This window comes from Pristiophorus japonicus, chromosome 15, assembly GCF_044704955.1.
Source record: "Pristiophorus japonicus isolate sPriJap1 chromosome 15, sPriJap1.hap1, whole genome shotgun sequence".
Lineage (NCBI taxonomy): Eukaryota > Metazoa > Chordata > Chondrichthyes > Pristiophoridae > Pristiophorus > Pristiophorus japonicus.
Genome location: NC_091991.1, coordinates 162538652 through 162562632, shown reverse-complemented (window position 1 = coordinate 162562632; position 23981 = coordinate 162538652). Strand labels below are relative to the sequence as shown.

The following is a 23981-nucleotide window of genomic DNA, read 5'->3' as shown; positions in this document are numbered from 1 at the left end:
CACAGCAAGCTCCCAGAATGTGATAATAACCAGAAAATCTGTTTTTGTTATGTTGATTAAGGGATAAATATTGGCCAGGACACTGAGGATAACTCATCTGCTCTTTGAAATAGTGCCATGGGATGTTTTACATCCACCTGAGAGGGCAGACGGGGCCTCGGTTTAACGTCTCATCTGAAAGACAGCAGCTTCGACAGTGCAGCGCTCCCTCAGCACTGCACTGGAGTGTCAGCCTAGATTTAAGTACTCAAGTTCCTGGAGTGGGACTTGAACCCACAACCTTCTGATTCAGGCGAGTGTGCTACCCACTGAGCCACAGCTATACTATACCAACACTATACAAGATATGCCATAATGCAGCATCTGCTACACATTAGCAAACTTTCGCCTTGCAAGAGGCTGCCAGTTAGTGTTGAACAGTCAGACTTACACCACAATTGTGTAAATTATACCCCCTGCAAACCTAGTCCAAGCAATGTTTAGGTAAAGGCCATACTATTGTGCAGCTCCACGAGTCACAAAACCAGTTGAACATTTCGAAAGTAAAAGGGTTTGTCTTTCCTCACAGCCCAGATTTTAGGAGTCCTTATTTTATTTATGTGACCTACAGTAACTATTTAAATAGAAACTGTTAGATGAAAAAAAGGTTCATTTAGTGCACCTTCTTGCATCCCGGTAGTCGTGATAATGGAGCTGTTGACTAATGGCAATCAGTCTCTATCAATTAGCCTACAACAGACACAAGCATGAGACGAGGAAACCCCCAAGTGGGAAAACTTTGGTAACCATTGGTCCAAAGCCACCCGTTTCCCCCAATCATGCTACACTTACCACATGTTCCGTCTCAAATTACATATACTGTATCCTGAAATAGTATTTTCTGAAATAAATTTACCTAATTTGTATTTAGGTGCATTAATACGAACCGCTTCCCTCATTTCCCTGGGGAGCCCTGTTTCATTGATTTACCACTCACTATGAAATGTTTCCGCAGATTAGTTTTGAATTTACCTCTTTTCAAGCACAGACCGTGTCCTCTGGTTCTGCTGGACACAGCTTGTCATAGTCTGCATTAATCCCTATAAAATTCTAAAAACAGCAATCGTATCACCTCTCGCCCTCTTTTTCCAATGAGTATGCCTAATTTACACACTCGCTCATTGTAACCCAATCCCTCTGGTTGCTCTCTTCTATATCCTTTCAATAGCTGCAATATTGTACTGTGACAACCAGAACAGTACACCGTATTCTAAGGGCATTCGCACCAATGATTTATTAAGTGGCAGGATTACCCCACTATTTCGGCTCAGTATTGACCATTTAATACATCCCAACATCTGATTTGCTTTACTCACTGCCACCGAATATTGTTGGGCAAGCTTCTAATTGTTGTCAATCAAGAATCCCACATCTCTAATTTTCTATGCACATTTTATTTCCATTTAAGTAATACCTTCCTGCATTTTTGTGTCTCCCAGGTGAAACACTTTGAACTACATTTAATATTTCATTATCGTGTGGAATGATCACAAAAAATGATCCAGTTGTGTAAGTGAACATAAAAGGCATAATCGTGCTTCAGTTCAAAACATAGCCGTCATTGTAAAGGGTCTTCGGATATCAATTTCACATACAGAAATGTTTTTATTTGATTTTCAGTATCTGACATTTTTATCTTTCAATGTAGTAAAATACTATCCTTTCGCATATGATGGTTTCAAATGCAGGCCAAGTTGCCGTGTTGCAGAATTAGTCTGGCCATATAACCCAGTCTTAAGGGATCAAGAGAAACGTACATTTCTGTAGCACCTTTCATGATGCTAGGATGTCCCAAAGCACTTCACAGCCAATTAAGTACTATTGAAGTAAGGTCACTGTTGTAATATAGAAAATGTGACAGCCAATTTGCACACAGCAAGGTCCCACAAACAGCAATGAGATAAATGACAAGATATTTTGGGCTTGGGGCGATAACTTTTGTGGGAGTATCGCCGGGCTAAAAAGATTTGCAGCTGACGGGAACTTCCACTTTCGCGCTCCGAGGGAAGTGGAACACTATCACTTCCCTTAGAGCACTAAAGGGAGTGAGAGGGGCGGTATTGGCAGAGCGCTGAGCAATGTTCAGTGCAGCGCTGCTGTCTCTACAGGCTCCTTCCCTCGCTTAAAGGGATGGGCCAGTGCTGGGGTAAATGAGTTTTCCTGCTGTCTGTGTTGGGCCACGGCACCTGTGCTACGTGCATAGCAGCCCCAAGCACGCTGAGTGTGCAGGGCTGAGCAACCTCGGCAGTACAGGAAAGCAGGAGGCACCAAAATGGGGACATAAATTTTTTTTGCCCTACCTGACCACCACGGCCTTTAATTAGCGCTCACCAAGCGGCCAGCCGAGGTGACAATGCCTCCTGTAGCTGCCGTTGTTGACGCTCGGTGATGCTGCAGGGGGGAGTGAATATTGCATCCGGGGCGCTGTGCACCGGATAATGTCATGATCTCCAGGGCGCATGAGAGCAAGGCGGTAAGTGTCTCCAGTTGCCTTGGTTAATCCTTGCCACTGGACCAAGACCTAGCTGTGTCAAGCCCGTGTGGTGGCTGGTGTGCAACGACCATCACATTAAAAAAAATCCACCCTTCAACATGTAGTTCGGGACTGGGAATATCAGGTCCTTCATTGAAACACCTATGAACTCATCCCTTTTTGGTGTGGAAGCAAGTCATCCTCGATACGAGGGACCGCCTAGGAAGGTGGGTGAATGAGATGATGCAAGTTAGGATACGGGCATCAGAGTTTTGGATGAGCTCAAATTTACAGAGGGTGCAAGGTTGGAGGCCAGCTAGCCCGGAGAGCATTGGAATAATCCGAATCAAGGTTTCAGCAGATGAGTTTAGGCAGGGTAGAGACCAGCGATGTTACTGAAGTGGACGTAGGTGGTCTTGGTGCTCGAAGAACAGCATGCATCTGAGAAATAGGAGGGGGCAAGGCCAAGGAGGGGGGGGGAGTCAAGGTAACAGCAGGATGAGAGCCACTGCAGGTGATTCGCTGGCCACAACTGTAATAGAACCAGGTGAGGATAGTCCCACCCAGCTGGATGAAGGAGACGCACTGGAGGATGGTGTGGTCACCCAAAGCAAAGGCCAAAAAAGGAATAGTTCACCAGTCACATAGGATCATAGAAATTTACAGCACGGAAGGAGACCATTTTGGCCCGTCGTGTCCATGCCAGCCGACCTAATGTTATCCAGCCTAATCCCACTTTCCAGCTCTTGATCTGTAGATGAGGCTTTTTGCCTCTACCACCCTTTCAGGCAGTGAGATACAAACCCCCACACCACCCTATGTGTAAAGAAATGTCCCCTCATATCTCAATACCAACCCCCATTTCTTTAAATCTATGCCCCTTGGTTGTTGACCCCCTCTGCCAAGGGAAACAGGTCCTTCCTATCCAGGCCCCTCAATTTTGATACCTCAATAAGGTCTCTGCTCGGCCTCCCCATTCCAGAGAAAACAGACCCAGAATCTCCAATCTTTCCCCAGTCAAAATTCTCCAGTCCAGGCAACATGCTTGTAAATCTCCTCTGTACCCTCTCTAGTGCAATCACATCTTTCCTGTAATGTGGTGACCAGAACTGCACACTACTCCAGCTGCAGCCTAACCAGTGTGTTATAGTTCAAGCATAACATCTTTTTTCTTGTATTCCATGCCTCGACAATAAGAGGCAAGAACCCATATATGCCGCCTTAGCCACCTTATCTACCTGGCCTGCTACCTTCAGGGATCTGTGGACCTGAACTCCAAGGTCCCATTGTTCCTCTACACTTTTCAGTGTCATACCATTTAATATGTATTCCCTTGACTTGTTTATCCGGATTGAGTTCCACTTGCCACTGTTCTGCCCACCTGACCAGTACATTAGTATCTTCCTGCCGTCCGCATCTTTCTTATTCATTATCGCCCAAACAGCCTATTTTAGTGTGATCTGCAAACTTCTTAATCATACCCCCAACATTTAAGTTCAAGTCATTGATATATAGCACAAAAAGCAAGAGACCCAGCAGAGCCCTGCGGAACCCCACTAAATGCAGCCTTCCAGTCACAAAACACCCATCAACCATTACCCTTTGCTTCCTGCCGGTGAGCCAATTTTGGATCCAACTTGCCCCTTTGCCCTGGATCCCATGGGCTTTTACTTTTGTAACCAGTCTTCCTTTTGGGACCTTATCAAAAGCTTTGCCAAAATCCATATACACTACATCATACACACTGCCCTCATCGACCCTCCTGGTTACCTCCTCGAAAAATTCAATTAAGTTATCAGACACAACCTTCCCGTAACAAATCCATGCTGTCCTTGATTAATCCATGTTTTTAAAAATGGAAGATTTATCCTGTCCCAATAATTTTCCCATCACTGAGGTTAGGCTGACTGGCCTGTAATTATTTTGTCTATCCATTTTTAAACAAAGGTACAGGTTGAACCATCCTTATCCGGCAGCACCCCTCGTCCAGCACCATTCCCGGCCGCTCCGACATGAACAAATTGAAGTCTTTCCTCGCTGCTGACTCCTGCAACCGCTGGCCTGACCCCACAATCGACATCCCCCCCCCCCCCCCCCCCCAATCTCTCTGCCGTACTCCCAGCCCCAATATACCCGTGCTCAGTACCTGTACCATCTAATTTAACGTGACCTCCCCTCATTTGGCAAAATCCCTTATCCAACACAGGCCAGGTCCTGAGGGTGCTGGATGAGCGGTTCAACCTGTACAACATTAGCAGTCCTCTGGCACCACACCTGTAGCCAGAGGATTGGAAAATGATTATCAGAGCCTCTGCTATTTCCTCTTTTGCTTCTCTTAACAGCCTGGGATACATTTCATCTGTGGGATGACCACCCACGGATATAATCTGTGACGGATCAGGGCTGTGGCAAGAGCAAAAACCTGATTGGAGGGGTATAGTTGGGGGAAAAGATGGTCATGGATGTGGGATGCCACAACAAAACCCGAGAGGAATGGGAGGTGAGGCAGCAGTTTGCAAGGACAGGTGTCAAATGTGGTATTTTTTTTTTAAAAAGAGGGAGATTTGAAAGGGTGGGGGATGTACCCAGGAGAGGGAATCGTTAGCAATATTAGCTAACACGGGGGCCAGCAGTTTGCTGAGAATAGGGTCAAGGAAGGTTGGAGAGGATAGGTAGACCGTTGGCTTGGTGGGCTAGGGAAGCGACAGAGACCGATTACAAACTGGAATTTACTCCCCCCACTTGCAAAAATCTACAGGATTTTTAATCCCCATCATGGGTGGTTATTGATATTTCCATCTATGTCATGGTGTAATGGAGACCAGGTTGATCCCTCTATTTAAAATCATCAACTGATTACTTCCCAGAGGGTTGAAGAATAATTTGCATTAAGGGAAGATCACATCAGAATTAAACTTGTTGCTTACCCACCTAATTGGCAAGATTAAAAATGATCAGAATAACACAGATTATTCAGCAGCTACTTTCATTCTAATACAATGTATGATCTGTTCAGCATTTTCCCATCAAAATCTACCCCCATCCAAAACAAAGAGCACAATAAACACAAGATCATGGACAACAGATTTTATTTTCTTCTTTGCATAAATGCTTATGTTGCTGGAGCAACAGCCGACTGGGACCTTTGAACAGACACACGGGTGTGGGTCTTTGCCAGATGATCAGTGAATTCCTGAACAGGAAAAATAAAACGCTTTAGTGCATGTAAATGAAGTACACAATACTGCAAAAAGCACTGGTTAAGCTACACAAGCCCTCAAAAAGAATATGCTACCATTAATTATAGAATGCATCAAATTATATAGGTGAAATAGTGCAATACACAGACAGCAGTGGCACCAAGCTTAAAGATTACTTCAAATGAAAATAATTTCCCAATCTCTTCATACTTATAAGAAATCATGTTTCATAAAGAAAAGTTCCGTTTCAGCAGATCCAAAGTCAATCATATTGGTAGAAGAAATGTGTGGACTGTTACCCCTGTCTAGACTACTCAAACATATACAATGCTGAATTCTCTTACCTGGTATGGGGCCTTGGAAAACACTGTCTCCTTCCAGAGATCAGGGGTCAGATAGCTGTAAGTCTTGGAGATGGCATCAAAAGTAGCTTTAGCTGTAGGGAAGCAAAGAATGCAAGTTATAGGTCAAGTACCAGATTAAGTCAGTTTTCAAAACAAAACTTCAAGCCTGGTGTTGAGCTTCATAAAGGAACAGATAAACCACACAGAAGGTCCAGCTGCCGTGCAATGCTCCATTTATTTCTCTCTCTTAATACGCCAATTAGACCACCAGTAGGTTAAATTGTGCAGAGCTGAGAGAATGCAAAAGTAACCAGAGAAATGTATTTTATTGAATGAGCACTAAAGCCAAACTCAGTAACATACAGGAAGTCAGCTATAATTAGAATGGCCTTACAAGCAATGTCCCCGTTAATTTTTATTTTGGGTTTTGGGCACGGCCTACTGAAAATACCAGTTTTCCCCATTAAATAGCTGGTGAGCCGACTGTGCAGGAAATGCAGTGTTGCACAGCCGCTCAGCTTAAAGGGAACATTGCTTACAAGTACTACCCAAAAACCTTTTCAAACTGACAATTTTAGACCAGTTGACAAACCCAACCTCTTCGTGCTCTACCTTCAAAACACAACTAATTGCACACAAGTCAAACACAACTTGTCTGATACTTAATTCTCCTCCCTAAGGGAGTAAAATGCAAAGATTGCTATGAGCGTAGCAGATAAACCTGTGCCCTGACACTAGTTAAGAACCGGACTTACCAAAGTTGCCCAGGGTGGCCGTGCAGCCTCTGGCTGAGGTGTAGCAATCGTCAATTCCAGCCATCTGAAGCAGTTTCTTGGGGACAGGGGCTGAGACAATGCCAGTACCACGGGGCGCAGGGATCAGACGCACTAAAACTGAACCACAACGGCCAGTCACCTGGAAAGGTAAGAAATTGTTCCAGCATTTAGTCAATACATTGTATAAATCGTCCCAAAAAAACCAATACAATTTACACATTTTTTTCTATCCAAAATCAGCAGTTCAGTCAATTCCCATCATTCTCATGGAATTGTGAAGTGCAGCATTTCCTCTTTGAGCTGAGTTTGAGTCATTTTTTGGAAACAAACAGGTATCAAGCAAACTGAGCTGCACCTGGCAGGTTTAACTCGGATACAATGAACTTTTTGATCCAGCATTTATTGCTCCAATGTGCATGCACCTTCCTCAAGGGAAGGTAGTACAAGTATTTGCAATTTATTATCTGTCAGTTCATTGGATATATTCAAGAGGGAGTTAGATATGGCCCTTACGGCTAAGGGGATCAAGGGGTACTGAGGGAATGATCAGCCATGATATTGAATGGCAGTGCAGGCTCGAAGGGCCGAATGGCCTACTCCTGCACCTATTTTCTATGTTTCTAATGCAGAGCCAAATAACATACACAATAACCAGCCATTTTACAGCACTGCATGATCAGTTAGAAGAATCTAGTTAATCTTTCTATGATAGTACACCCTATACACATCTACTTATTCCTTCACTATGTTGATTCAGCCAAAACACAAAAGGATGAACCAGGGCAACTATCCATTAGTGCAGTGCCATGTATTCTCTGCACCCTTTCTACAGGTCAGTACTAAAACTGAAGCTCTTTAACTGAAACCATTTCATATTGCTGCATATTCACTGCTCTGATAACTCTGTACACTATACACAAAGCAATCACCAGTCACCAGTAGTTGTACTTGCCTTGCATGGTACGGTGTGTGGTTTTCCAATTTTGTTACCCCAGTAACCCCTCCGTACAGGGATGATTGACAGTTTCGCCAGAATGATAGCTCCACGAATGGCAGTGGCTACTTCCTTAGAACACTTGACACCCAATCCAACATGTCCGTTATAGTCACCAATAGCAACAAAAGCCTGAAATTTTTAAAGCGTACTATTAAAATTCCAAACTAAGAATTAAGACAATTCATGCAGGATAAAGGTACGAAGAACTGCCTGTGGCCAGACAGAAACATACCTTGAATCTTGTGCGTTGACCAGCACGGGTTTGTTTCTGCACAGGCATGATCTTGAGAACTTCATCCTTCAAGGTCGATCCCAGGAAGAAGTCAATGATTTCCGACTCCTATGTAACAAGGAAAACATTAAACAGAGCAATGTCTCACACACCCACTGTTTAAGGGTAATTATAAAAAAATGTTAAAATAGCAAGGAGACTCCCGATCTGCCCCCAAATCATCATCTACTTAGGCGGTCCCTTGTATCGAGGATGACTTGCTCCCACACACCAAAAAGAGATGAGTTCATAGGCGTTTCAATGAAGGACCTAATATTCCAGACCCCGAACTACATATTGAAGGGTGGAAGATGCCTGTGCGTGGATTTTTTTAACGCGTGGTGGCCGTTGCACATCAGCCACCTCATTAGGCTTGACAGAGCTAGGTCTTGGTCCAGTGGCAAGGATTAACCAAAACGACTGGAGACCAGCTCTGCTGCACAGGCCCAGTGTGCACACATATCACAGTGTGGGCTGGCTCAAAATCCAAGCCATCGCCAGATTGGCTTTAAATGGCAACTTTTTTTCAAGGGGGAGGGGGACAAAAAGAGGAAATCAACGCACCAACACAAATGACTTTTTGCTGTCACCTGTTACAGAAGCTGGATATACAGCTCTTGATACACGTATAACTTATTCTACATCTACCATGGTAAACCATCCTAAGGATCGACACCATCTCAAAACACCTCATTATCCTGAATGTAGGAGTGGTAGCTTTTGTAATACGATTGAATTTCTGAACTGGTCAACCTTTTAACATGGTGGGGATGATCTTCACAAATGTTACCTTGATAGGAAGGGAGAAGAGGTAAATTTCCTCCAGAGTCTTGATCTTCATATCCTTCACCAAACGCCCAAGCTTGGTTACTGGTATCCACTGTGAAAGGGAACACATTTCAGGGCTAGTACCAAAACAATGAACTTTGTGATTTTAACTACATAAGCGCAAAAAAACCCGTTACATAAATATATGCCAACATGCATCCTACCTCCTTATCTTCAGCCTTCCCACCTCGGGCACCACGGCCTCGGCCACGCCCCCTACCGCGGCCTCGGCCGCGCCCACGAGAGCCGAAGCCACCACGGAAACCTCCTCTACCACCGGCGTCATCCGCCATTTGCTGCAAATAAAAAAGATAGGCTATTAAGGGATCAAAAGCTTCAGTTGCAGCACATTTATATTTTAGAAGCCTTTCTGGAACACCAACTTCGGACGCAGGTGCTGTACGATTCACCACTTTACCTTGTGGGCGGTTTTCAGAGCATTTGGGATTAACGGATGCTGTACCTGCACGAAAACATCGAAGCCATTCTTACACAGTACTTCCTGCTTGTAAATCGCAGTCTGAATCTGTTATTTATGCACAATTATGATGTCAACCAGTGGAAATGACCTTTATCTAAGGAACACTTCATAATCTTGGAAGACTTCAAATAGGTCACTATCCCTTAAATTACTGCACTGCTTAAAAGGATGGTGGAAGCAGTAACTTTCAATGGGGAATCCGATATATACTTAAAAGGATAAACTTGCAGTGGGACTAATTTGGATTGCTGTTCCAAAGAGCCAACAAAGGAACAATGGGCTGAACGGCCCCCTTCTGTGCTCATGATTCGACTTAGTTTTAACTGATAAAAAAGACAAGTATTTATATAGCCCCCTGCACAACCTCAGGGCCTTCCAAAAGCACTTTACAACCAATAAAGTAGTTCTGAATTGTAGTTAGTTGCAATTTGGGAAACAATGCAGCTAATTTACATTCAGCGAGGTCCCTCAATGAGATATTCCTCAGATAACCTGTTTTAGTGTTGATGGTTGAGGGATAAATATGGAGCAGGATACTGGCAAGAACTCCCCTGCTCTTCCTTCACAGTAGTGCCATGGGATATTTTACATCCATCTGAAAGGGCAGGTGGGGTCTTAAATTCAACATCTCATCTAAAAGACAACACCGTTGACAGTGCAACATTACTGCACTAGATTTTCCCCCTCAAGTATCCTGGATGGGACTTGGAACTCTCAACCTTCTGAGGCGAGAGTGCTACCATTGAGCCACAGATACCATTCAGTAGCCCAAAACTCTTAAGTCCCTTCATGACTAAATCTCCATTCTGGTGAATCCGTCCGGCATATTACACTGAAAGCAGGAGCACTCGTGGGCAGATACGAAACCCGTTCAATCGAAAGCAAAAATCTTGTTGTAACGGCATGGTAAGATTCCTTCTCCCCTGGGTTTCTGTGACTTGTGATTCAGGATCCTGGTTTTATGACTGAACTTATTATCTTTTCACACAAATGCAGAGAGGATTGGAGCTTCAGGAGAAGTATCCTGCCGGTCCAGCAGCCCTCACTTCACAAGGCGCGGCCTGGTCCTTCTATCCTGTGTGTGTGTGTGTGTGTGTGTGTCAGTCCGAGGGCACGGTCCCATGGCGCCCGTCTCCATGCGGTGAGCGACGATCGGCTGCAGGCCCCACTCGGGACTGATTCTCTCGGCTTACTACAATTAGGCTCGGTTTGAGGTCAATCTTAAGGCTGTTAAAAGCGCAAACCCCGCCGTACTGGAGCAATGGCGGCGGCGAATCCCGGGAGAGCCGCGGCCTACCTAGCCAGCGGTGGAATCCAGAAATCCGTGCGCCCCAAAACTCTTTATAAAACGATCAATCACAAAAAATATCCACACAAGGCATCTTATTAACTGAAGCTGCAGGTCATGCCACCTTTGACGGGCCCCGTCGAAGGCGGATGGCTGAGATTCAAGGCCGCTTGTCATGCTTCAAATACCACCTTACTTACGTGATTATTTTCAATAGAAGGCCGAGTGCCCGCGCGCGACCCTCTTTAAGCCTTCGTGATCTCGCGAGATTTCAAAGCGGATCTCGCGGGGAATCCGGCCAGAAAAGGCAGGCCCCGGATCGAGCATCGATCATTCCCCACCCTCGGCTACCCCTGACCGCGCATAGACCAAGCGAGTTGTTATGTATTATTCATGATCGGGGGCGGACACGTCGCAGGACTATAAAATTGGCGGCTCCGGCAGATTGCCGAGCTGTCGGCAGAGCGGGAGGTAAGTGGGTGAAGGTGTTGAGGAGACAGCTTATGAATTCTTACTGAGCGCTTTGGGCCGCTTTAACGGTGGTTTTAGTGTTAGTTTATTTTCATTTCAAGCTCCGGAGAGTTTTCCTATTCGGGGAGAAAAAAAAACCCATAACCGTTAACAATATTTTAAATCGCGCTGTTTTAACCGTATCATCAAAAAGTCAATCTGCAAAAATTTGTGTGTAAATTGTGCTATTTGATTTACTAGATATGAAACTTTGTATTGAGGAAAAGTATAACTAGCAAATGTTGTCTGGTGTTGACTTTTTTGCTTAACATAATTAAAACGACTAAGTCGTTTATCGCCTTCCCAGACCACCTCCAGTCTGGTGTGTGGGGTATCTCCGGATAACCAGTAATTCACCGAGGCTGCTGTCCTGTCCTGCTGCGGCATTAGGGAGGGAACACGTGCTCTGTTCACTAGGCCACTTGTGGCACACTCTGAAAATGACCAAAGGCTTTGTCTGTAGCCCTTGGTAAGATAAGTGTGCCTAAATTAAATGGCCTGCTCAGCTTATTGCCCACTTCTTTGCTATTGGTGGCTGATAAAACCCGCATGCCAATAAACTTTGAAATTAAAACAGAAAATGCTGGAAATGGTCTGTCAAAAAAAAGTGCAGTGCAAATGGTTAGTTTTTTTTTAATGCCACGTCTCGATTTTTTTTTAAAGAGTTTGTCTCGACTTAAGATAGTGGGTTTGTATTGCTGATTTTTAATGTTATATTGCAGGTAATGGGAAGTATGACATCCAATGGATTGAAGAGCTTTCATCAAAAACTACTGACAGCTAAAACAATCTCTATTCCCACAATGTCGTGTGCATGCTTTTTGTTTTTTTAAACAATGTACTATGGTTTTAAAATCAGAATATAAAAGGCTGGAAATGCTCTGGACAGGTGGCATCAATGGAGGAACCAAAATCCAACTGTCTGTTTCAGATCTGAAATGTTGACTGATTTGTTTCTCTAAGGTGCTGTTTGCCCTGCATATTTTCAGCCTTTTGTTTGCTTTCCCATTTTGAACATGTGAAGTTTGCTTTTTGTCTGTACTGAGTTTAATTAAGTTATTTGTATTATATTTAAGCTACAACAACTTGTATTTATATAGTGCCATTAATTTGGTAAAATGTCCCAAGGCACTTCATGTGGGCATTATTAAACAGAATTTGATAGCCACAGAATTATTGGTGTGGTTATTTGTATGAACAAGTTTGTCATTCTGCACACTTGCACCTCTATGGGGGCAGACCCACTGGGGCCACGCATCTGCCCGGCTACAGCCTGAACCACACTTCCACCCTGTTGCCAGTTGTTTTTTCTTGTGGAAAATGTCACGAATGAGAGGAGGATGGGGGATTGGCTGGGTGAGGTGGAGAAATGGTCAAGACCATAAGGAGGGGCCAAGAAAGAGTTAAGAGCTTGGGTGGAGAGATTGGGAGGGGGAATGGAGTGCACTGAACTGGAGGATGGTGGAAGAATGATATGGGGTGGGTGAATGTGAGGCAGGTGGGGAGACAGCACAATCTCTTTTTCCTCCCCCTCCCCCTCCTTTTCAGAATGGCAGGCAGTGACTAGTGGGGTACCGCAAGGTTCTGTGCTGGGGCCCCGGCTGTTTACACTGTACATTAACGATTTGGACAAGGGGATTAAATGTATCTCCAAATTTGCGGATGACACCAAGTTGCGTGGCAGTGTGAGCTGCGAGGAGGATGCTATGAGGCTGCAGAGTGACTTGGTTAGGTAAGTGGGCAAATGCATGGCAGATGGAGTATAATGTGGATAAATGTGAGGTTATCCACTTTGGTGGTTAAAAACAGAGACTATTATCTGAATGGTGACAGATTAGGAAAAGGGGAGGTGCAATGAGATCTGGGTGTCATGGTACATCAGTCATTGAAGGTTGGCATGCAGGTACAGCAGGCAGTTAAGAAAGCAAATGGCATGTTGGCCTTCATAGCGAGGGGATTTGAGTACAGGGGCAGGGAGGTGTTACTACAGTTGTACAGGGCTTTGGTGAGGCCACACCTGGAGTATTGTGTACAGTTTTGGTGGTCTAACTTGAGGGACATTCTTGCTATTGCGGAAGTGCAGCGAATGTTCACCAGACTGATTCCTGGGATGGTGGGACTGACATATAAAGAAAGACTGGATCAACTGGGCTTGTATTCACTGGAGTTCAGAACAATGAGAGGGGACCTCATAGAAACATTTAAAATTCTGACGGGGTTAGACAGGTTAGATGCAGGAAGAATGTTCCCAATGTTGGGGAAGTCCAGAACCAGGGGTCAGTCTAAGGATAAGGGGTAAGCCATTTAGGACCAAGATGAGGAGAAACTTCTTCACCCAGAGAATGGTGAACCTGTGGAATTCTCTACCACAAAGTTGTTGAGGCCAATTCATTAAATATATTCAAAAAGGAGTTAGATGTAGTCCTTAGTACGAGGGGGATCAAGGGATATGGCGTACTGAAGTTGCATGTTCAACCATGAACTCATTGAATGGCGGTGCAGGCTCGAATGATGTACTCCTGCACCTATTTTCTATGCTTCTTTCCCCCGCCCCGGCCCCCCTTCTTTCCCCCTCCCCGGCCCCCCCCTTCTTTCCCCTGCCCCGGCATCCCCCTTCTTGGGCTGGATGAAATGTCAGGACATTGTCACTATTCACTTTGTACCCAATAAAGCTGTTAATTCATGATCTGCACACAATGCCTGCCTGATAGAATCATAGAAATTTATAGCACAGAAGGAGGCCATTTGGCTCATTGTTTCCATGCTGGCCAACGAAACAATCCAGTCTTCTCACTTTCCAGCTCTTGGTCTGTAACCTTATCAGCTATGACACTTCAAATGTCTATCCAAGTACTTTTTTAAATGCTATGAGGGTTTCTGCCTCTACCACCCTTTCAGGCACTGAGTTCCAGAGCCCCACCACCCTCATTTTATACAGCTCAATTTGGTCTCCCTCAGCCTCTGTTCTAAAGAAAACAACCCCAGTCTATCCAATCTTTCCTCTATAGCTAAAATTCTCCAGTCCAGGCAACATCCTTGTGAATCTGTGTACCCTTGCCAGTGCAATCACATCTTTCCTGTAATATGACCAGAACTAGCTGTGGCCTAACTAGTGTTTTATACAGTTCAAGCATAATCTCCCTGCTCTTGTATTCTATGCCTCGGCTAATAAAGGCAAGTATCCCATAAGTCTTAACCACCTTATCTACATGTCCTACTTTCAGTGATCTGTGGATGTGCACTCCAAGGTCCCTACGTTTCTCTACGCTTCTTAATGTCCTACCATTTAATGTGTATTCCTTTGCCTTGTTATCCCTCCCCAAATGCATTACCTCACACTTCTCTGGATTGAATTCCATTTGCCACTGCTCTGCCCACCTGACCAGTCCATTGACATTTTCCTAAAGTCTACAGCTTTCTTCTTCACTAACAACCACAGCGCCAATTTTTGTGTCATCTGCAAACTTCTTAATCATACCCCCTATATTCAAGTCTAAATCATTGATATGTACCATGAAAAGCAAGGAACCGAGTACTGAGCCCTGCGGAACCCTATTGACTATTAACCCTTTGCTTCCTGCCTCAGCCCATTTTGGATCCAACTTGCCACTTTGCCTTGGATCCCATGGGCTTTTACATTCGTGATCAGCCTGCCATGCAGGACGTTATCAAAAGCCTTGCTAAAATCCATATAGACTACATCAAATGCACTACCCTAATTGACCTTCCTCGTTACAGCCTCAAAAAATGCAATCAATCAAGTTAGTCAGACACAATCTTCGCTTAACAAATCTATGCTGACTGTCCATGATTAATCCATGTCTTTTTAAATGATTTATCCTGTCCCTCAAAATTACCAATTTTCCCACCACTGAGGTTAGGCTGATTGGCCTGTAATTAATTACTTGGTCTAATCCTTTGTCCCTTTTTAAACAACGTTAGCAGACCTCCGGCACCATACCTCCAGCCAGAGAGGATTGGAAAATAATGGTCAGAGTCTGTGCTATTTTCTCCTGCTTCTCTTAACAGCCTAGGATACATTTCATCCAGGCTTTGGGATTTATCCACTTTCAAAGCTGCTAAACCCCTTAATACTTCCTCTCTCACTGTTTATTTCGGCTAATATTTCACACTTCTCCCTGATTGCAGTGGCTGCGTTGTCCCTCTCTTTTGTGAAAACAGACAAGTATTCATTGAGAACCATTCCCATATTTTCCACCTCCACACACCGGTTACCTTTATGGTCCTACTTTTTCTTTAATTATCCTTTTGCTCTTCATGTATTTATAAAACAACTTTGGGTTTTCATTGAACTTACTTGCCAATATTTTTTCATGCACTCTGTTTTCCTAATTTTTTAATTTCATTTCATCTCTGCACTATCTATACTCCTCGGGTTTCTGCAGTATTCAGCCCTTGGTGTCGGTCATAAGCTTACCTTGTTTTCCTTTATCCTACCCTGTAGGCCCCTTGACATCCAAGGGGCTCTAGATTTATTAGTCCCACCCTTTTGAAGGGAACATACTTGCTCTGAACCCTCACTATCTCCTCCTTGAATGTCTTCCACTGCTCTGACATTGATTTACCTTCAAGTAGCTGTTTCCAGGCCACTTTGGCTAAATCACATCTCGGCTTAGTAAAATGAGTTTTTCCCCAATTGAGAACTTTTATTCCTGGTCTATCTGTCCTTTTCCATAACTACCTTAAATCTAACTGAATTATGATCATTACTACCAAAATGCTCTCCCAATAATCCCATCAGTCACCGCAGCTCTCTGGGTATTTAGTTTGACAGAGTGATTAGCAACAGTGTGGGTACTTCTAGTTTTCAGCTGACCCGTGATGTCATCCTGTGCATGAGCCGGGCCACACAGGTCATTCTCAGCATATGCTAAAAATCTACGGTTCTGCTACTGATGTCACCTGCAATGACATCACCTGCGCTCTACTAAATTAACCTTTACAGCTCAAATTATGTAAAATAGTCAATGCTGTGAATTTGTCAAATTCAGCCTCAGAAGCAGCTACAGCGCCCCGCCTGATGTTGCATTGCCCGTTCATGGTGGTCACATTTTTTGAAAGGGCCCCACGAGTCAACTAGAACTTAGCATTGTCAAACAGCTCAGCAGTGGGCAGGTGGTACCTGATGGCACTAATTGCTGATTTTAACTATCACTGGTGAGTCAAACATAAAATACTAGATGCTGGAAATCAGATATAAATTGATGGAAACACCCAGCAAATCAGGCAGAATTTATGGAAAAAGTGTGTGTGTGTGTGTTAACATTTCACATTTTTAGGAAAAGTCATTGACCTGAAAGGTTAACTCTGCTCTCTTCACAGATGCTGCCTGACTTACTGAGCACTTCCAACATTTTATATTCAATCACTCAACTGATGATTGGAAGGAGGTCACCAGGGCAGGCCACGTGTGGGCGTGTAAGGTACCTGGCTTTTCTAGGTGACCCTCCACATTAGGAGGTAGATTTTTTTTTTTTGAAATTCGTAGCCAATCGTTCCAATTCTTTGTCAAATCACAAACGCCAGAGGTCACCTTGCACACGCCAAGGATCACTCTGCGCCAATGCTCTTAGCCAAAAGGCCTAGAGCCACTGCACCGTTCCTGGAAGTACTGCAATACCAGGTTCGTGCCATGGAGGTGGATGGGTCAGGTCCCCCACACAGGAGGTAGATGCCACTGCCATGGCTGCACTGGAGCATATAACAATGACTGGATCACATTACACATTGGAGACTTTCAATTACTCTCCAGCAGACAGGATCAAATTACACATTCCAGACAAACGGTTGAGTGTCTCGTCTGCCATGGGCACCAATTAGAAATCTGGCCCAGCCCATATTAAACAGGTGCTCAAATAGGTAGGTTTCCGTGTCTTCAAGGAGGAGAGGTTTAGGAAGGGAATTGCAGAGCTTGGGACCTAGGCAGTTGAAAGTACAGTCACCAACGGCTGAGCGATGAAAATCAGGTGCACAAGAGGCCAGAAGTAGTGCAGCGTGGAAATCTTGTAGGGCTGGAGAAGAGACGAGACCGGGAAGGGATTTGAAAACAAGGATGAGAATTTTAAATTCTAAGCCTTGATGGTAAGCTTGTACTTTGCTGTTGGACCAAGGTAGCTTACATCTGTATATATTTCCCCCAACTTGCTTCAAAAATAAGCTCAAAATCAAAAGCAAGCTATTTTCAGTATGGTTGTTATTTGGTTAACCGATAAAGCCACAACCGGTTTCTTGGTAGGGAGAGACTACTCTTGAGGAAAGAGTTCATCTGACTATCCTGAAGTTACTAATACTATACTGATATTGATTTTTCTTTAAATTCCTGCTGAATAGGCAAAGGGCTAATAATATAAAGTACTACTGGGCCAGGGCTGACCCTGCAGCAATGCTCAGTTTCAGGATGAACTGAGACTTAAAAGATGTGCCTTTTTGATTGCTGGTTCACAACATTATGGGAAAATAGTACTTAAAAAAGGAAAACCATTGGAATACATCTTTAATTGTCACAAATTATATACTTAAACATTTCATTGGCAGAATAGCAATTAAAGACCAAAGATACAGAGCTCAGAACTGTACAATGTTAGGATCCTCAATGAAACTAGGTTCAATTCTAAGTATGACCTTGTGTTCAAGTACTATTGCATGTATTCTACACTTAACATGACACCAGAGTTCAATGTTTAAAAACCTTATTGATTTGAGTAAATCATAAGAACCCAAGTAGTGTTACGTTAAATATCCCAAGTACAAAAAAAATTGTAAAATACAGGTCAATCATGCAGCAGTTGACATATTAATCTTTCTCACCAGATCCAGACCTTGCTGGGAGAGTAGTGGGTATAAGTAACTCCTTCATAACTTATAAATGCAGTGCTCCAAATTAAGGGAATTTTAAGGTGTTTGCTATGAAGGTTGAGCAACTGACTGGTTATTGGAAGCTGAAACATTCATCAATCTTAGTGTACATTTGTAGGACCGACTAATGAGTTAGTGAAATGAAAGTTCTTTAATAAGCAAGAGCACAAGACAACTTTTCACTGAAGTTGGAGACAAACCAAGAATTTATACTAGCTTAGCTTCAGGGGCAGAAATGTGGATCACTTTAGTCAATGCCTGTTTTTCTTGTTAAGAGGGATGGAATCGTGTTTCATTAACGATGCTACTTAGCAGAGAAATATTTGAACACATTTATGAAAAAACACTTCAATGCAAAAACTTTATTTCAAAATTATTCAGCTTACAAGATAGAAAAATGAAAGAACATAACTGTGCTGCAAATTAAAAGTTCACTAACCATGTTAAGGGAACAGCAAAACAGGTAGACGGCACAAGATTCAGTAACTAGGACAAATAAAAAAAACAATTTTTGCTGCTGGACCCACGAGGATTACCTGGATTTTCTTCCCATAATAAGAGTATTATTTCCTTAAAAATATTCCAAGAAATCCTCAAACTATGTAGCCACCCACAAAAATCCCTTTACCGGTTTCAACTGTACATTACAGAATAGGATACAATGCAGTACAAGTTCTTGGGCAAAGATTTGAAGCACTCAAGATCATCCAACCCCCAGATGACGAAAGCATATTTGAAAAAAGAGCAGGAAAATAATTTTTACTTCATTGCCTTGCCCTTGTCCTTGTAACAACTATTTCCATCCAAGGAGGGCAGGTAAGTATTTGGTCCCAGGCTTAAACTGGGGATCAAAAATGGAACAGAGTATGTGATAACACTCGAGTCTCCATTCTAACATCATGAGCAAAAGGAATGATATTTGTACATTATTAAAACAGAAAGTTAGGGTTGCCCCTGTGCTGTATAAAACTGCTGCTGAAGTCTGAATTTGAGATAGTGAATGCTCAATGCTGACCGACAGAGTGGGAACGTGTTCGGTTCCTCAAAACATTCATAAATTACATTTATTTATTTATTTTTTTTATAAACGCTCAAGGATAAAAACTAAGGCGTGAGGAATCAGTTAATATAGAATTAGCCCAATAATTGAGAAATATATAGTAGTTGGTAGAAATTTTTCCTTTGCATTTATAAATGTTAACATGGTAGCTCAAGAGCACAACAGTATTGGTGTGATGGAACATTGTAGACAATATATACCTGTAACTGAAATGCACAACCAAGCCACAACTGCTTTTATCGGCCATTTTATGTTCGATAATGTTTTGTTTCACAGCAAGACATGTACAACATAAACACTTTAGTGCTGGGAGGTGGGCGGGTGAAGAAAGTAAGGGGAACAGACATAAGATTTAGAGAAATGGAACAGATCCATCTGGACACCAATTACCAGCATTGCACATTCACTAGTGTAGGTCCTCTTACTTAGCCACCAGATGTCCTCCAACTTCAAGGCGGCTTGATGTACTTGCTCGTTCCATTTTGAAGACTACCCATCTTTGTGGTCTCAACAAATCATGGGCAATTTTGAATGGTGGGCCCACACTACGAACTGGACAGACTGCCCAAACTCATTTTACAGCCAGCTATGTAAAATGGGATTGACCAGCCTCAATCCAATTGCTATTGTGTGCAGGCCCACCACAAACTCAAGTTTTGTTAACAAGCCACAAGGGTGGCTGGTGGAAATTGTGCACCGGCACAGCAAAAGGTGCACTTCAGAGGTAGGAGTTCAAACTGGAGTCAGTGGAGGAGCAGCTCGCTTCTGCATCTGGCCTGCACTATGCCCAAAAGTGCCACATAGCCCTTGATTGGATAAATAACATACAAGTGGCAGTTCTACATGCAACCATTTACTTTCAAATCAAGCTTAAATGCAACAAGGAAAACAAATTTACAAGTACTCTGGCTTTTGGCATTTCCTGAAAAAAAACTTCTCAAATACATTCAGCATGAATTATGAAAATCAGCAAAAACAAACTATTTTAAAACGATCAACTAGTAGAAGTTCTCCATATTACAGATCATCCAGCTAAAGGGAGCAGAATACTATCAACGTGGCTGGCTATACTGCCTTCTTGACAATCCAAAACGGAGGCTGCTGCGCTTCCAAACGACCATTCGCCGTCTAAAATGTAAGAAATAGGCATAGAACAGTAATAGCTGAAGTTGCTGCTCGACAAAACCAGTCCCATTTGTTAAAGCTCACCCTCCAAATGGAATTAATGATAAAGGGATAAAGGACATTAAAAAATGATACACAAATATTTATTCTTTAAAGAGATATTATGGGTAAAAAATTATGCAGATTGGCAAAGTCAGTAGAATGCCTGAATCTTTAACAGGCTGTTCAGTTGGGAACCCATGTGTTTCCTTTATTAGATTCTACAAATATCTCCATTACACATACCCCTTCCTTATATAATCTGGTTAGATAGTGGCAACCCTGTTCTCTTAAAATGTAAGCAGTGTTGCCCCTTTAAATAGCAGCACTAATTTACAATGGTAAATGAGTATACAGGTATGAAACAAATGGCTTGCGTTAAGCCAATGCTTTGCACAAACACTGGGTGACCCGAACAGAAGGGTGTGATTTAATCCTATTCAAACTCCTTCCGTGGTTAAATGGTCATTGCTCTAGTAATGGATTGCAATGGGCATAAACTGTTTTTTTTGGGGGGGGGAGAAAGAGATGATCAGCAGAGGATTATAAGAACACTAGCGGTCAGCAATACTAGTGAGATTTCAGGGAATAGTTGTGTTACTCTTTTAACACAGTGCTCATTAATAAGTGGCAACATGCCCCAGGAACTGTGTTTTACACAATGGCATTTCAGAAGAGATTCCATTGTTAAAAATAAAAATATGAACCAGCCATTGTAATGAGTGATTTGGCAGGTCTGCTAAAATAGCTCTACTGTACTTTTCTTTCACAGAGATGTTCATGCAGTATTGCGCTTTTTTTTTTATGGTCTACTAGATTATAATTCCAGAGCCAAAAGCAAACATTTTTTTGGTGACCAGCTCATTTCTTATTGTGCCATAGGAATCTGTCCAAAAAAGTAAACTACCTCAAATAATGAAACAACCAAGGCCTGGGCCTCTTTCTGGTGAAAGCAGCTTGACCTGACAAGGCTCTGGCATTCTGCGAAGCAGTGTTCCCATTTTCACCATCAACCGTTTCAAAATATGAATGGGAGTTCTGGGAACCGGTGTGATTTGTATAGAGATTAGCGTCTTGTTCAGTGCTGGAACTGGAACTGGAACTGACTGAAATGGTGTCCTCGGGTGTATGGTCATGTATTGCTTCGTACACCACTTCTTCATCTTCAATATCTACTGATTCACCTGATAGAGGTATAAATTTAATAGGGTGAATTTTACTTCAGGAGATTCACCTGATATAATTAGACACTTGAAAATTATAACAATCAGAAGTCAACTTATACAGGCTCTTAATTTGCAGTTGCTCAAATTGAAATTGCACAGAAGTCACCATCCATTTGCTAAATTTGAACCATTAGCTAATTTGAATTGCCAACATAAATGGGTCCTGACTAGCAATATTGGACAATTCATTCAAATTCAACTCTGATCAACAACAGGTGCCCAAGGCAGTAGCCCTCCCTTACTGGAATGCAGGGCATCATTGAGCAGAGACCAAGAGCAGCTTCAGAAGGAGGAGTTTGAGGGCATGACTAGCCAAAGTTCCTTACTATTGAGGAAAAAAGACAAAATCAAATATGTGGAGGAGCATCTGGAGAAAAGAAGTAGATGGAGAGAGAAAACTGTATTGCACAGGTCATGTAATTATACAGGTGAGACTACACCTGGAGAACTATGTACAGTTTTGGTCTCCTTGGATGGATTGGGTGGGTGGGAGGGAGGAAGGAAAAGGATAAGATAAATTGTCCTAAGAGGAGAGATCAAGTAGACTATGCCTATATTCTCTAGAGTTAAGAGTAATAAGAGGTGATCTCATTGAAACGTATAAAATTCTTAAGGGGCTTGACAGAGTAGATGCTAGGAGAAGGTTTCCCTTGGCTGGAATTCTAGAACAAGTTGGGTCACAGTCTCAGAATAAAGGGGTCAGCCATTTAGGACTGAGATGAGGAGCAATTTCTTCACTGAGGGTTGTGAATCTTTGGAATTCTCTACCCCAGAGAGCTGTGGCTGCTCAGTTGTTGAGTATACCTGTATTCAAGACGGAGATCCATAGATTTTTGGATACTAAAGGGAATCAAGGGATATGGGAAAATAGTGTGGGAAGGTGGAATTGAGGTACATCAGCATTGATCTTACTGAATGGCAGAGCAGACTTGAAGGGTCTCTTCCTGCTCCTATTTATATTATGTATAGTGCTCAAATTTTGATCACGTGCATGTCAATAGTTCCTTTAACATTTAATTTTTTTAGCATTATGGGTAATTTTTCATTAACATTTCTTAATTCGAACTGTGACAGAAATTGTAATTTTAAACAAAAAAAATTTGACCATATTAATTCCCACACAACAAAGATGACCACAATCAGCCTCATCAGAAAGTGACATCAAGTACTGTGCAATTCCTTCCCCATAGAGAGGAAAGACAAAACGATGGACAATTTAGCCCAAGGAACGATTGCAGCATCTGAAAGGCAGCTCGCTTCTCGGCCTTTTGGCTAAGATCATGCTTAACTGACCTGACAGGGGAGTAACCATGACCCCAACGTGGTTCTCCCTGGATCAGGAAGGTGATTCTCCTATGCTTTTTGGAAATAGGAGGTGGGTGGGGTGGCTTGACCCATCCACCTCCACGGAGGTGTGTGGGGGGGCCTGACCCATCCACCTCCATGGCACGAACCTGGTATTGCAGTACTTCCAGGAACGGTGCTTGGGCTCTAGGCCTTTTGGCTAAGAGCATTGGCGCAGGGTGATCCTTGATGTGTGCAAGGTGACCTCTGGCGTTTGTGATCTGACAAAGAATTGGAATGATTGGCAACGGAAAAAAAAAAATCTGAAAGGCAGCTCAAAAGCACCACATGGTAGATACATGGGAGCAGGTTTACTCGGAAATAATTTGTGTGCAGAGTAAATTTGAGAATTATAAACAGAACAAAAGAAAAGTGTGCTGCAGCACCCGCCAGCCCCATTTTCAAATAGAAACTGATTTTGCATTTTCGAAGCTCACATTTTGCGTACTTAGCAGCTTTCAGCATTTGCAAAGTCTCACCGTTTCAGAATGCATTCCTTCTAAACTGTGCTGCAAAAAGAGTTTAAAGGTTTGTACCTCCATGAGCTATTAAATGCTTTCAGTTTACAATTAACAAAATGCACCATCTCCCCTTTAATGATGAACGTACCCACTTTCATTCATGAAATTTGAGGATTTGCATCAGGTAAAAAAGGCAGGATAGTTTACATCCCAACTGTGTTAACCCCGCTGACTCCCGTGTATTGTCATTTCACACAAGCTTATTTTCCCAGCAGTGATCCCTTAATTTAAACAGCTGCACGTAGAACAGGAATCAATAGAAATAGCTCCTGCCAGGTATTTGTACAAATAAACCCATCACCCCTCTTTTAAAATTCAATCAATCAGCATCAATTGCCGAGGCTCATTGCCGTACCCTGGCCCACAAATGGGAAGACACAGCCATTGTTGGATATTATATATATTTAATATAAACTATAAAATCTTCTGTAATTCAGCACAGTTCAGGGGCAGACACCAAAGAATCGTTCATGGGCTAACTTTACAAATCCAGTGGCAAGAGCAAGCAGGTTTCTCAGGCAACTAGTGTACCTGGGACATGACATTGTACTTTGAACAACTACTTGTATTTATATAGCGCCTT

General features: G+C 42.9%; 2 protein-coding genes, 1 long non-coding RNA gene, 1 other non-coding gene and 1 pseudogene across 5 annotated transcripts in view; 3 read left to right on the top strand and 2 right to left on the bottom strand.

Moving 5' to 3' along the window:
• Positions 1-5584: 5584 nt before the first annotated feature.
• On the bottom strand, positions 5585-9251 carry rps2 (ribosomal protein S2). Its single transcript, XM_070901232.1, has 7 exons — positions 9093-9251; positions 8891-8980; positions 8062-8169; positions 7785-7958; positions 6812-6971; positions 6057-6148; positions 5585-5705 (listed from the first exon to the last, which is right to left on the bottom strand). The coding sequence occupies exons 1-7, from the start codon at positions 9219-9221 to the stop codon at positions 5625-5627; spliced, it is 834 nt and encodes a 277-aa protein (XP_070757333.1). The 5' UTR covers positions 9222-9251; the 3' UTR covers positions 5585-5624.
• A 1822-nt stretch (positions 9252-11073) lies between these two features.
• On the top strand, positions 11074-12380 carry LOC139280501 (uncharacterized). The gene is made up of 2 exons (XR_011596711.1): positions 11074-11168; positions 11930-12380. It is a non-coding gene; the product is annotated as an uncharacterized lncRNA (long non-coding RNA).
• On the top strand, positions 11637-11768 carry LOC139226110 (small nucleolar RNA ACA64). The gene has a single exon (XR_011587220.1). It is a non-coding gene; the product is annotated as a small nucleolar RNA ACA64 (small nucleolar RNA).
• Positions 12381-18466: 6086 nt separating the features above from the next.
• The window catches only part of LOC139281192 (RING finger protein 151-like), a 29546-nt gene continuing 24031 nt past the window's right edge, over positions 18467-23981 (bottom strand). For both annotated transcript variants that reach the window (XM_070901230.1, XM_070901231.1), the window contains exons 8-9: positions 21215-21491; positions 18467-20271 (exon numbers count right to left, since the gene is read on the bottom strand). In XM_070901230.1, the coding sequence (XP_070757331.1) occupies positions 20196-20271; positions 21215-21491 (353 nt within the window). In that variant the 3' untranslated portion in view covers positions 18467-20195. The remainder of the gene's footprint in view (positions 20272-21214; positions 21492-23981) is intronic.
• LOC139226050 (U2 spliceosomal RNA) lies at positions 22786-23024 on the top strand (annotated as a pseudogene).

Coding starts and splice junctions, on each gene's coding strand:
- rps2 (XM_070901232.1), bottom strand. CDS start 9,221: ATGGCGGATGACGCCGGTGGTAGAGGAGGTTTCCGTGGTGGCTTCGGC. Junction 6,972..7,784: donor CACACACCGTACCATGCAAG/GCAAGTACAACT, acceptor TTACCTTTCCAG/GTGACTGGCCGTTGTGGTTC. Junction 5,706..6,056: donor TTTCCAAGGCCCCATACCAG/GTAAGAGAATTC, acceptor TTTCCTGTTCAG/GAATTCACTGATCATCTGGC.